The following is a 14,187-nucleotide window of genomic DNA, read 5'->3' on the forward strand; positions in this document are numbered from 1 at the left end:
TATTTGATTCATCTTGGTTTATTTATGAGTAATTCACACTGTCCCCTTTGGTCCTACTTCTGTCTTTGAAGCAACTCATAATGGAAACAAACAGGACAAGCACTGGCAGACACTTGAAAATCTCTGTTTTATTTTTAAATCTACCTCTCTAGCCAAGCAGTCACATATGCTGCTTATGACAGGCAGAATTCAAAGACAGTCCCCAAATTCCTAGCCTCTGAGGTCCACACATCTTCTCCCAAGTGTATTCAGTCAAGCAGTCATCTAGATATTGCTCTACATGATTTGAAAATGTAATCAAGGTCCCAAATCAGTTAACTCTTAAGGTAGGGAGGTGGTCAGAGAGCCTGTCCTGATAACCAGAGTCCTTTCAAACCTGGCTATAGTAGTCAGAGATAGAAATGTTGGATATTTGAAGCATGAGACGTATTTGATGCAAGGGAGTGTCACCATGCTGGTTTTGGCAACGGAGGAGGCCAGTATGTCAAGAGACTGAGAGCATCCTAAATTTTGTCAGCAACCTGAATGAGCAGCAGGAAGATAAACCCTCATTACCGCTGGCTGTAAAAACAAGTGGAGATTGGGGTGGCAGAAAAAAACTGTCGAATTCTTGCCCCTTAAAGGGCCCGCATGGTCTTAGAACGTATGCAAACCCCAGGGCAGCAACTGGAAGGTACCAATTGCATATGGGGCATGGGTGAAGTGACTGGAAAAATGGCGCATGCTGGGCAAATCGCCAGAAGCCAAGCAACAGCATTGTCCCCTCTCGTAGCCCCCCACCACAAACTAAGCCACAAAGAAGTGAAGTAGTTGGCTCCACCCTGGCAATTACCTAAGGCTCTGCCCCACACAATTTATAGGTGCCTTTGCTATATAGGCCATGCTACTAAGACAAGGAGTAAAAGCAGTTCTACCTAATATACAAAAACAAACATAGGGAGGCTGCCAAATTGAGGGGGCAAAGAAATATGGCCGAAATGAAAGAACAGAACAAAACCCCAGAGAAAGAACTAAATGAAACAGAGATAGCCAACCTATCAGATGCGGAGTTCAAAATACTGGTAATAAGGATGCTCAGAGAACTCATAGAGTGTGGCAAAAGAAAGTAATAAAGGAAGAAATGGAGGTTACACAAAGTGAAATAAAGAAAAACATACAGGGAACCAACAGTGATGGGAAGGAAGCTGGGATTCAAATACACAGTTTGGCAAAAAAGGAAGATATAAAATTCAACCAGAGTAAAAAGAAGAAACAAGAATGCAGAAAATGAGGCAGGGCTTAGGAACCTCTGGGACAACTTTAAATGTGCCAACATCCAAATCATAGGGGTGCCAGAAGGAGAAGAGGAAGAGCAAGAAATTGAAATTTTCTTTGAAAAAATAACAAAAGAAAACTTCCCTAATTGGGAAGGTAAATAGGCATACAAGTCCAGGGAGCAAAGAGAGTCCCAAACAAATTGCGCCCAAAGACAACCACACCAAGACACATCATAATTAAAATGCCAAAGGCTAAAGATAAAGAGAGAATCTTAAAAGCAGCAAGAGAAGAGAGTTACCTACGAAGGAGTTCCCATAAGATTCTCAGCTGATTTCTCAAAAGAAACTTTGCAGGCAAGAAGGGACTGGCAAGAAGTATTCAAAGTGATGAAAAGCAAGGACCTACAACCGGGATTACTCTATTGAGCAAAGCTATTATTTAGAATGGAAGGGCAGATAAAGTGCTTCCCAGACAAGGCAAGGCTAAAGGAGTTCATCATTACCAAGCCATTATTACATGAAATATTAAAGGAACTTATTGAAGAAAAAGAAGATCAAAACTATGAACATTAAAATGACAACAAACACACAACTATCAACAACTGAAATTTGAAAAACGAAACAAACTAAGCAAAGGACCAGAACAGGAACAGAATCATAGATATGGAGATCATATGGAGGGTTATCAGCAGGGAGGGCGAGGGGGAGGGGGATGGGGAAGAATGGGGAAAAGATGCGGTCATTAGGAAGCATAATTGATAGGAACAAAATAGACAGGGGGACATTAAGAATAATATAGGAAAGGGTGAAGTCAAAGAACATACATGCATGACCCATGGACATGAACTTAGGGGTAGGATTGCTGGAGGGAAGGGGAGTACTGGGCGGAGAGGGGCAAAGGGGAAAAACTTGAGACACCTATAACAGCTTAATCAATAAAATATACTTAAAAAAATAATTATACTTGACAAAAATTTTCCACGGTTTAGTGTGGTTCAGTCTCCCACTTTATTGTGGATTCTGCTCATATCACCAAGGGAACTGAGAAGAGGGAGGGGCAGGGAAAGCTGTTCACACAAGGTCCATAAGCAGGTGGGTCCAAGCCTGTGGTATGGACTGCCCAGAACGGCAGGAAGCCTCCTGACACACTTCCTAAGACCTTCCCTCTGTTCTTGTTACTTCGAACTTCTTTGAAAAATGTAAGTAGATGACCCTTCTTATCTGAGCAAGGATTAATTTGTGTAGGGTAGGGCCCAGGACCTTTCCTCTTTGATCCCTGTTAGAAAGGGCAGGGCAACCTCAACAGCATGCAAATCAAGCATTCTGATCCACTCTGTGTTTTCAGGTTTCTAGAACCTCCAAACTTCTTTCCTTACCCCAAAGTCCTCTCCTGCAGTGGGCCATCTTTCATCCTGTCTTCTTGAAGAATCCCCCAGATTACAATTCATCTCATACCATCTCCTTTTTCTTAACTAAGATTGATTGCATGGAGGTCACAAGAGGAAAAACATTAAGAATGAGTTCATAAGGATTTGAATGACTGGTTGTCAGTTAGCCAACAGGACATTTGAGTGGTAAAAGAGTTTATTTGTTGAATAAAGCACATAATTGGCCATGGTTTGAGGCCCCAGCTGGATTTGTACCCACTTCCCTAGTTGTGTAATCTGTGACCAGCCCCCTTCCCCTCCCCCCCGCCACATGGGATTGATGAGTCTGTTGGCTGAAGGGTTCAGAAAGTCTGCACCTGAGGCAGGAGGGATTTCACACATTGGGGGCTCCTGGGTTTGAGGAGCTTCTGAGGGTGCTCACAATCCTTCCTCTGGATATCCCCTCTCCATTCCCCAGGACTCAAGCCCTAGTTCCACTTTTGGGCTTTTTCCTCATGGCTGAATGGTTGAGCCACAGAAAGGTGTTGTCCCTCATGTTGGCTGGGCTGTAAGTCATGAGATACTGTTGGACAAGTCCTGGCAAGCACTTGAAAATCTTTGTTATATTTTTAAATCTACCTGTCTAGCCAAGCAGTCATACATGCTGCTCTCAACAGGCAGAATTCTAAGATGGTCCCCAAATTCCTGGCCTCTGAGGTGCACACACATCTTCTCCCAGTTGTATTCAAATACTAACCTAGGTGTTGCTTCTCTGGGTAGAGCAGAGAACGTCTCCTATGGAATCCCGCCTTCCGCGGGCACTCTGGGCACAGCCTTCCAGTGACCAAGTGCAGCCAACTCATCTGCTCCCACTTCTGCAAGAGGTGGTAGCATCTGCAGTGACAAGCCCTCAGAAGGGCAGGAGGTTCTGGGTCGGGCCTGAGAGGCACCAGAAACCATTTAACCTTAACAACAATAAAACTTCATGTCAGCATTATAAATTCTCAAACCGATGTGCTGGCTGTTGAAAACCTTAAATATGTGTTAAACGTTTACAAAAGATAACAAAGAGTTTTTATTTACGTAGTTTGTGAAACCTATGTGTATGAACCTGACTTCTTGATGTAATATGGAAAGAAAATGTTATTCTGTTCTTGAAAAGACAATGTTTAAAATGATCCATGCTTGAACAGTAGATGAAGCTGTAGAAGAAAAGGAATAAAGTGCTAGTGAGGTAGATTTTGATATTGTTTTAGATGATACTGACACCTCGTAAAACCTTTCAAGAATTACTTAATCTTTTTAAAAATGTTGGGTTTGGCTCATTATTTTTGTCCATGTTCTTCAACTATTTCTACATTTCAGTTTCCAAGATAATAACATTTCTAGTTATGGTCTACATAGCTCTTTTTTTTTTTTTTTTAATTTCATTAGCTCTATCTTTTAAAATATTCTAAATATATATTCTTTCTTGCTGAATTCTGAAGTAAATTGTCAGTCTGTTCTTCCAGCTCATTAATAGACCTTCACCGACCTATTTCATCTGTTGCCTTTTTATGGTATATGTTATACTAATATTTTGTTTTCTATGATTTCTTACTTCATTTTCCTAATATCTTGCCATATCTCCTTAAGTATATTACATTATGCTTACTTTTAATTCTTGGCGCAACTTTTCTAGCTTCAGGTCTTTTGCATTATTGAGCTTTATTAGATGATACTGTGAGCATAATTAAACCCAAAATCTCAGTGGGATTTAGACCAAAAGAGCACTCCTGTCTGGGAAGTGCCACTTTCTTGGCAGAGGAAAGAGTGCAACAAAGCTCTTAAAACTTAATGATGCATGTCACTTGCTCACATTTCATTGGCCAAAACAAATCATATGGCCAAGCCTAATGTTTCTGAAGTGGAAAAGTGTAATTTTCTCACAGGTTCAGATAACAGATCAGCAACACCATTACAGTATATCATGACAACATACATGTTTTCTAATGGATTGTTCTCCTCACAGATCCTGTTATTTCGAGGTATAAACTTAGGAGCTCCTGTCTTGTAATGCATATTGAGGAAGGACAGAAGGCGAGGCCTTGGTTGTTGTCTCTTGTGAATTTAAGAAAGGAGATGATCCCTAAGGTGGAGCCCCAGTTCCACACATGTGGAGGGGGTACCCAAAAATAAAAAAATAAAACAGAATTATCTTCTGGAGGGCAGGCCCCTTGTAGTACAGGCTTCCCCCACTAGGTCAGTGTTCTAGGAACCCATCTGTATCAGTGTACCAGCTGGTGGTGTTGTGAGACACTGCGTCCGGCTTCAGGGAATTTTTTTGAAGACTCTTTCATTGCGTTTGCTCATTTTACGATGGGTGATTTACGAGCGCACCTGCCCACACTGCACTGAGTGTTCAGCATTTTTAACCAAAAAATGTTACAACCCCTGTGCCCTACCCTTCCTCCTTTTTTCGTTTGTTTGTTTGTTTCCCCCATGGAAAAAGTCCTCAAAGGGAAACATTTTGCCAACATGGAAGAGGGGACCCAAAAAACGACAGAAGCACTAAACGGCTTCAAAGTGGACGAGGTCAAAAACTGTTTTGAGCAGTGGAAAAAGCATCTAGCTCGTAAGGCAGATCTGCTCATATAACTTTGCCAATTTCTCCTCCTAAGTTGAAGATCATGCATCAGTGGCATTGGGGAAGAAGTGGACACAATTCAAATTAATAGGAAGGTAGGGTGGAATTACAGAAAGAACTAAAAAGATCTGTCCATTTTGTTCCCTGCCTGCTTCCTTACTACATTGTAAGCTTCATCCAGGCAGAGACTTGCTTCATTATATCCCAGCATCTGGCTCAGTGTGTGACATATAATTAATTGTCACTCAAATATTTGTTGAACGGCTAAGTGCATCTTTATGTGTACATTTTAATATCAACCAATTTAATAAAGTTTTATACATTCAGCTGTGTATTTGTCTAATAATTTTAATGTTTGATTTTTAACAACTAGAAATTAACTCAATAACTAGAAGTTATCTTTGAAGGATTTTTGACAATTTTCTTTTTGTTTTTACAGGCCAGTTGGAATGCCAAAAATGGAAAAAGTTTATCTACATAACCCTAGTTCTGAAGAAACTATTACTTTAGTATCAATTTCTGCTACAACATCACATTTTCATGCATCATTTTTTCAAAATAGGGTAAGTCATTCTTATTTATAGCAGATTTCTCTTGAGTTTGAAGTTGAAATGTCTAGAATTTTTTATGTGTAATTTTATTTTGCTGTAATTAAAACCTGTTTAAATGTTCCAAATTTGTTCTGGATTTCAGTTTGCCCCATTTCCTAAAAATTATCACTTTTGTTAAATACACATTTTTCTCAATATATGAAATAGCTTATCAAATGAACTTTGAACTTTAAGCACTGCGAAACATAGCATTCCTATGTTCAGTTGATTTCCTTTTCTAATAATAGGTAATTTCCTCATCATTGTGTTAGTTTTCTATTGATGCATAATAAATTCTCGCAAACATGATGGTGTAAAACGGAACTCACTTAGTAGCACATAGTTCTATAAGTCATTAGTCCAGTGGGTTCTTAGGATGTTGGCTGGTTTGAGTCCTTGGCTGGGGACTTGGGGCGGGGCGGGGGGGGGATTTACTTTCAAACCACTTGCAGTTGTTGGCAGAATTCCGTTCCTTGTGGTTGTAGAACTGAGGTCTCTGTTTCTTTGCTAGCAACTGGCCAGGGACCTCTCTTTAGTTTCTTACAGCACCCACATTCCTTCTTCAAGCCAGCAATGGTGTGTCACATCTCCCTCATATCTTCGGAAATCTTCGGCTTCCTCGGCCACCAGTGGAGAAAATTCTGCTTTAATCATGTCGTTGGGTCAGGATAACATGGATAGTCTCCTTTTTGATTAATTAGAGTCAACTGACATAATCTCAATTTCATCTAAAAAGCTCCTTTTATCATGTTTATAAATAATCACAGGTGTGATATCTCCTCATATTGATAGTCTCAGAAATTAGGGCCAGAAGTTTGAGAGGCTACTTTAGGGTTCTACCTACCACGAGTATCCTCTATGCTTTTACTTATAATCATTTTTGTTGATAGTATGCAGACTTATTAAAAATATAACTTTCATCTGACAAAAATATTGGGTCGTAATAAATTTTGAAATTGAGAAACTACATTAAGCCTTACTATATAGGCTTCCATAATGATTAGCTAAATAGCAAATATTGGAGAGAAGTAATGAATGGATCCTAATTTCATCTTCCCAGCAATATGACTAAGGAGAAGTTTTAGTAGCATATAAAATATGTTATTTAGATTTTTATATTTCTTCTTTCTAAAATCCTGTTTTATAACATGTTGTCATAAGCTAACAACCTCTAGAGTAAAGATATGAAATATAATATTGGCTTTTTAAATTTAAAAGTATTCTATAAATAAGGAATTGATAACTCAGCATATTAATTTGATAATAAAAACTTTAACTTTCTGTGGTACTCATGGAGAACATTCCTTTTTAAATGTATTTTTAATTATAGCTGATGTAAAATATATAAAAAACATAAAATAGAACATGAATGTCTATTCATATTCTCTGCCCATTTTTAATTGGATTGTTTGGGAGTATTTTTATGTTGAGTTGTATGAGTTCTTTGTATATTTTGGCTATTAACTCCTTATGGATATATCATTTGCAGTATCTTCTTCCATTCAGTAGGTTGCCCCCTCCCTTTTTCTTTTTCTTTCTTTCTTTGTTCTTTTTTTTTATTGGTTTCATGTTGCAAAACCTTTTCAGTTTGATGTTACCCAGTTTGTTTATTTTTACTTTTCTTGCTTTTACCCATGGAGATATACCAAAAAAATACACACACACAGTGCTAAGACCTATGTTAAATAGTTACTGCCTATGTTTTCTTCTACTTTTATAATTTCATCTCTTACATTTAAGTCTTTAATCCATTTTGAGTTTTCTTTCTATATGGTGTAAGAAAGTGGTGTAATTCCTTCCTTTCTTCCTGCCTTCCTTCCTTCCTTCCTTCCTTCCTTCCTTCCTTTCGTCCTTCCTTCCTTCCTTCCTTCCTTCCTTCCTTCCTTCCTTCCTTCTTTCCTTCCTTCCTTCCTTCCTTTCTTCCTTCCTTCCTTCCTTCCTTTCTTTCTTCCATATATCTTTCAAGTTTTCTCAACACCATTCTATATACCCCATTGTGTACTCTTGTCTCCTTTGTCATAGATTAATTGTAAGTGTGGGTTTATTTCTGGGCGCTGTCTTCTGTTTCATTGATCTGTGTCTGTTTTTGTGCCAGTATGATAGTTTTGTAAAACAGTTTGAAATCAGGGAGCATGATACCTCCTACTTTGTTCTTTCTCAAGATTTCTTTGACTATTCAGGGTCCTTTGTGGTTCTGTATAAATTTTATGATTGTCTATTTTAGTTCTGTGAAAATGCCATTGGTATTTTGATATAATGCAATCCCTTTGGGTAGTGTGGACACTTTAATATTAATATTAATTCTCCCAGTCCATGATCATGGTATATCCCTTAAATGTTTATCTTTTTCGGTTCTTTCATCAGTATCTTACAGTTATAGAGTAGAGGTCTTTCTCCTCCTTGGTTAAATTTTTTCCTAGATATTTTGTTCTTTTTGATGCCATTGTAAATGGGATTGTTTTCTTACTTTCTCCTTCTGATCATTCAGTATTAATATAGAGAACCCCAACAGATTTCTTTATGTTAATTTTCTATTCTCCAATTTTACTGAATTCATTTATTAGTTCTAATAGTTTTTGGTGGAATTTTTATGTATAGTGTTGTCATCTGCAAATAACAGGTTTACTTTTTCCTTTTCAATTTGGATGCTTTTTATTTCATTTTCTTGTCTGTTGCTGTGGCTGGGTTGTTGAATAAAGGTGGTGAGAATGGCCATCCTTATCTTGTTTCTGATCTCAGAAAAAAGCTTTCAACTTTTTACAGTTGAGTATGATGTTACCTGTAGGTTTGTCATATATGAACTTTTTTATGTTAAGGTATGTTCCCACTATACTCATTTTGTTGGGAGTTTTGTATGTTTTCCTTAATTTTTATTATAAATGGATGTTGGATTTTTGTCAGATACTTTTTCTGCATCTACTGGTCATATGATTATTGTCCTTCATTTTGTTTATGTGGTATATTTTGTTGATTGATTTGTGGATACTGAACCATGCTTATGTTTATAAGATAAATCCCTCTCGATCATGGTATGTAATCTTTTTAATGTATTGCTGAATTTGGCTTGCTAATATTTTATTAAGGCTTTTGACATCTGTGTTCATCAGGGATATTTGTCCTGTATTTTTCTTTGTAGTGTCTTTGGTTTTGGTATCAGGATAATGCTAGCCTCATAGAATAAGTTTGGAAGCTTTCCCTCCTCTTCAGTTTTTTGGAATAGTTTGAGAAGGATAGGAATTAATTTTTCTTTGACTATTTGGTAGAATTCATTTTTTAAAATATGTTTTTATTGATTATACTGTTCAAGCAGACGACCGCCTAGCCTGGAGGCTCGCGGTCAGGCAAGGTATGTCACGCGCAGAGGCTGCGCGCAACGAGGAGGCGGCCCAGAAAAGATCGAGGCGGAAGCAGCGTCAACAGCAGCAACAACAGCCATCTGCCTTCACCTGTAACAAGTGCGGCAGGGATTGTCACTCCCGAGTCGGACTGCACAGCCATTCTCGGCGGTGCAGATAGACTCTCAAGAAGCTACGCCATCGTCTCTCCAGACGGACGGCTGCCGATGATGATGACTGTTACAGTTGTCCCAATTTCTTTTCCTTTTGTTCCCCTCCACCTAGTCACCACCCCTTCATTTGCCCCCCCCCCCTTAGTCCATGCCCATTGGTTGTGCATCTAGTTCTTCTCAACATCTTCCTGTCTACTTCACTCCCTCCTACTATGCTTCTTAATTCCTGTACCATCTCCCTTCCTTTCCCCCCTTCCCCCTCTCCTCTGACCTTCCCCTAATATGTTCCCCATACCTATCATTCTTTTTTCCCTCTCATTGCCTACTTAGTTTGCCTTTGTTTTGGTTCCCTAGCTTCTGTTGTTGGTTCTTGTGATACAGTTTTCATTTTAATGTTCATAGTTTTGATCCTCCTTCTCCTAAACAAGTCCCTTTAACATCTCATATAACAGTGGTTTGGATCTAATGAACTCCTTCAGTTTTACTTTGTCCTGGAAGCGCTTTCTCTGCCCTTCTATCCTGAATGACAGCTTCGCTGGATAGAGGAATCATGGCTGTAGGTTTTTGATTTTCATTACTTTGAATATTTCTTGCCAGTCCCTTCTTGCCTGTAGAGTCTCCTTTGAGAAATCAGCTGATAGTCTAATTGGGACCCCTTTGTACATAATTCCCTTCTTCTCTCTTGCTGCTTTTAAGATTCTCTCTTTATCCTTAATTTTTGACGTTTTGATTATAATGTATCTTGGTGTGGTTCTCCCTGGGTCCAGTTGTATTGGAATTCTCTGTGCTTCCTGGACCTGTAAGTCTGTTTCCTTCCCCAAGTTTGGGAAGTTCTGCTTCATTATTTTTTGACATAACTTTTCACCTTCTGGCAGCTCTATGATTTAGTTGTTGGCCCACTTATAGCCTTCCCATAGGTTTCTGAGCCTCTCCTCATTTTCCTCACTTTTCGTTTGCTCCTTCTGCACTGGTTGACTGTTCCTTCCCTGTGTTCCAATTTGTTGATTTGATCCCTGGTTTTCCTTCCCTCACCACTTGTTGTGTATGTGTTTCATTCATTTCAGCAGGACTAGCCTTCATTCCTTCCCCGTCTTGTTTAAGATCCGCTGTTAGGTCTGTAAGCTGTCTTATAACTGTAGCTCTGAACTGTGCCTCAGAAAGATTATTGATCTGCTGGTCCAATAAATCATATATTTGCTGTCTGGTCAGCTGCGTGATTGGGATCTCTATCATGATCCCTGCCATCCTGACAGTTTTTGTTAACCTTTCCTTCTTGGGTGGGGCTGTCACACCTCCTACACTATAGAGGGTGGAGCCCCGTGTACTTGTCACTATCACGGCCCTTCTCACCACACCGTGGCACTTTGTGTGGCGGCAGGGGTCCAAGATGGATTCCTGCCGTTCACTCTCGTCTTGAGTCCTGGAAACATCTCTTACATAAAATATTTCTTAAAATAAATTTTCTTTGAGTTATTCTTTGTTGTTACCTAAAAGCTGTTTTCACAGTTTTTATAATTATTTTAAATTTCTTAAAGCAATAGTTCTCTCAAGTCATTTTCTGTCTTTAAGTTTCTTTACTTAAAAACTGTTTTTGCAATTTTTGTAAATGAGCTAATGGTCTCAAATAATAGAACCCTCATGGTGGGAGAGAACTGTGTATTCATCTAGTCCAGCACCTAATTATAGAAATAAAAAGCTAAATCGGAGAGGGGTTCGCCCTGGTGATACAGTTAGTGACAAGAGCCAAGGTGAGGGTCTAAGTGTTCTGTTTGCCTTATGCAGAGATTTGGATCATATTAAGCTCCAGTTTGCAGCATATACATTAGAGCTTGTATTCAGAGGGGCACATGTGGATAAAAGTAATCGTCCTGCTTTCAGGCATTCAGACATGTTAGGTTAAAGGCAAAATACTGAAGTGAAAATAGAAACAGTTTTGAAATAGTTCACAGCTCCACTACAGATTTTATTTTTAACTTGTTAACTGTCTTTGCTAATTCAAGCAGCATTTTATTGTTTCTAAACTTATTTAGGCTTTACCCTTATTAAAGGAGAGGGTTTTTACTTTTTTCACAATACTATCACAATACAGAGACTAGACCAAGAGTTCCAAACACCGATTGTGACAGGAGCCAAGTGGGCATATAAACAAGATAAGCAGGCCACGTGGAACCAGGGGGCCTGGAGGGAGCGCCAGCCAGTGGTTGCCATGGGGCGCTGGTAAGCCCATGCGCAGTTCTTCTGGTTTTCCAAAAAGAATCAGAAATAGTAATTTTTCTATGATATCCCAATTCTACATATTGAAAATGAATTCAACTTTAGAAAGAAGCATAGGGGAGGCAATAGTAATAAATAAATACTTTCTATAAGATGTTAGGTGCTGGTACAAATTGAGAAGACAGGGATTATTGCAGTGAAGATGTGGTTCAATTCTTATCTTTTTCTTATAACTGAGATGTAATTGACATATAACATCGTGTAAACTTAAGGTGTATAGCACCTTGTATTGATACATTTATACATTAGAACATGATTACCACCATAGGGTTTGCTAATGCTCCTGTGATTATAGAATTTGTGTGTGTGTGTGGTGAGACCATTAAGATCTAGTCTTAGGAACTTGGAAATTTATACTACAGTATTATTGTTTGTCATTACTATTCTCTGCATTTTTAGATCTCTAGGCCTTATTTATCTACTAGTTGCATATTTGTACCCTTAAACAGTATAAATCCCCAATCTTCCCTCCCGCAGCCCCTGGGAGGCACCATTTACTCAGTTTTTACAAGTTCGGCTTCTTTAGATTAGACATATAAGTGATAACATGAAGTCTTTGTCTTTCTCTGCCTGACTTATCTAATTTAGCATGATGTCCTCAGGTTCATCCATGTTGTCACAAATGGCAGGATTTCCTCTTTTGTGCTTGAATAATATTCCATCATATGTGTATATGTTTATCCATTCATCAGTTAATGGACACTTAGTTGTTTCCATATTGATTATTGTGAATAATGTTTCAATAAACATGGGTGTGCATGTATCTCTTTATTATCCTATTTTCATTTCCTTTGGATATATACCCAGAAGTGAGATTAATGGATCATACAATAGTTCTTTCTTAATACTTTGAGGAATCTCCATACTGTTTTCCATAGTGGCCATACCAGTTTACATTCTCACCAACAGTGTACAGAGATTCTCTTATCTCCACATCCTCCACAACATCTGTTATCTCTTCTAATGTTACCCATTTTAACACGCATTTCCCTTACAATTGATTTGAGCATTTTTTTTTTTTAAATCTTCACACGAGGACGTTTTTTCATTGATTTTAGAGAGAGAGGAACATTAATGTGGGAGAGAAGCATTGATTGGTTACCTCTCGTACTTATCTGGACTGGAGACCTCATGCCGATGCCCATGCCCATTCTGGGGATTGAACCTACAACCCAGGCATGTGCCCGACCGGTTATCAAACCTGCAACCCTTCAGTTAGGGGATGATTCTCCACCCAGCTGAACCACACCAGCCAGGGCAAGCATCTTTTCATGTACCTGTTGGCCATTTGGATGTTTTCTTTAAAAAAATAAAAAGTCTATTTAGACTTTCTGCCCATTTTTTATTCAGATTGCTTGTCTGTTTTTTCTGTTACTGAGTTGTATGGCATTTTATGTGTTTTGTAAATTAACCCCTTATCAGATAATATGGTTTATAAATATTTTCTCCTATTCTGTAGGTAGCCTTTTTATTTTATTGATCATTCCCTTTGCTGCACAGGAGCTTTTTAGTTTTATATTCCTACTTGTTGAATTATGCTTTTGTTGCTTGTTCTTTTGGTGTCATATAAAAATAAATTACTTCCCAGGCCAGTGTCAAGGAACTTCTTTCCTGTGTTTTCTTCTAGGAGTTTTACAGTATCAGGTCTTATGTTTAAGTCTTAAGTCATTTCAGTGTCGGTAGGTGATGTAAGATAGGGTTCCGGTTTTATTTTTCGACGTGCTGTTATCTAGGTTTTCCCACACCATTGGTTGAAGAAACTGTCTTCTCCCCATGGAGTATTCTTGCCTCCTTTGTCAAATATTAGTTGACCATATGCTCGGGAGTTTATTTTGGGGCCTCTGTTTTGTTCTGTTGGTCTGTATGTCTGTTTACTCCAGTACCACGCTGTTTTAATTGCTGTAGCCTTATAGTATAGTTTGAATTCAGGAGCATGATACCTCTGGCATTGTTCTTCTTTCTCCTGACTTCTTTGGCTATCTGGGGTCTGTTGTGTTTCCAAACAAACTCAATGATATTATTATTTACTTTGTTCAGTGATTTGGTCATCTTGAATTGATTTATTGTTGCCTACCAAGAGTTAAACCCAAGTATTCAATTACTTGGCCTTGCTCCAGGGAACATACAAACTAACACCATATACTTTCAGTAAAATTCACCCATTTTAGTGTACAGTCATGCACCGCTTAATGATGTTTTGTTCAATGATGGACCACATATATAAAAGTGGTCCCATACGTTACAATAGGGCTGAAAAGCTATCACATAGTGACATTGTAGCTGTCAGAAAAGCATAGCACAATGCATTGCCATTTTCCTCTTTCTTGGTCTTTCTGTAGCAGTGCTATTGGTGAGAAATGCCTGGGGGCATTCACCCGGGTACAGGTGAGCTTCCCATAAACATCTCTCCTTTCTACACCAATGTTATGACTGGATCACCACATGACTCTTACTATGATTGCAAGATGGCCTTCAGTGATAATCACTGGGAAACTCTGAAGGGATGAGTTTATTACTGACAGGCCATGGAGTGTACAAAGCACGCCTGGGAGAGAGCAACAGGGAC

At 38.7% G+C, this 14,187-nt stretch overlaps 1 protein-coding gene across 1 annotated transcript in view; it reads left to right on the top strand.

Moving 5' to 3' along the window:
* TMEM131 (transmembrane protein 131) overlaps positions 1-14,187 on the top strand; it is a 253,174-nt gene that overhangs the window by 142,809 nt on the left and 96,178 nt on the right. Inside the window, exon 5 of the mRNA XM_090281769.1 lies at positions 5,689-5,812. Coding sequence (XP_090137895.1) covers positions 5,689-5,812 — 124 coding nt within the window. The remainder of the gene's footprint in view (positions 1-5,688; positions 5,813-14,187) is intronic.

Source organism: Furipterus horrens, unplaced genomic scaffold, assembly GCF_987537825.1.
Source record: "Furipterus horrens unplaced genomic scaffold, mFurHor1.1.pri manual_scaffold_6, whole genome shotgun sequence".
NCBI classification, from domain to species: Eukaryota; Metazoa; Chordata; class Mammalia; order Chiroptera; family Furipteridae; genus Furipterus; species Furipterus horrens.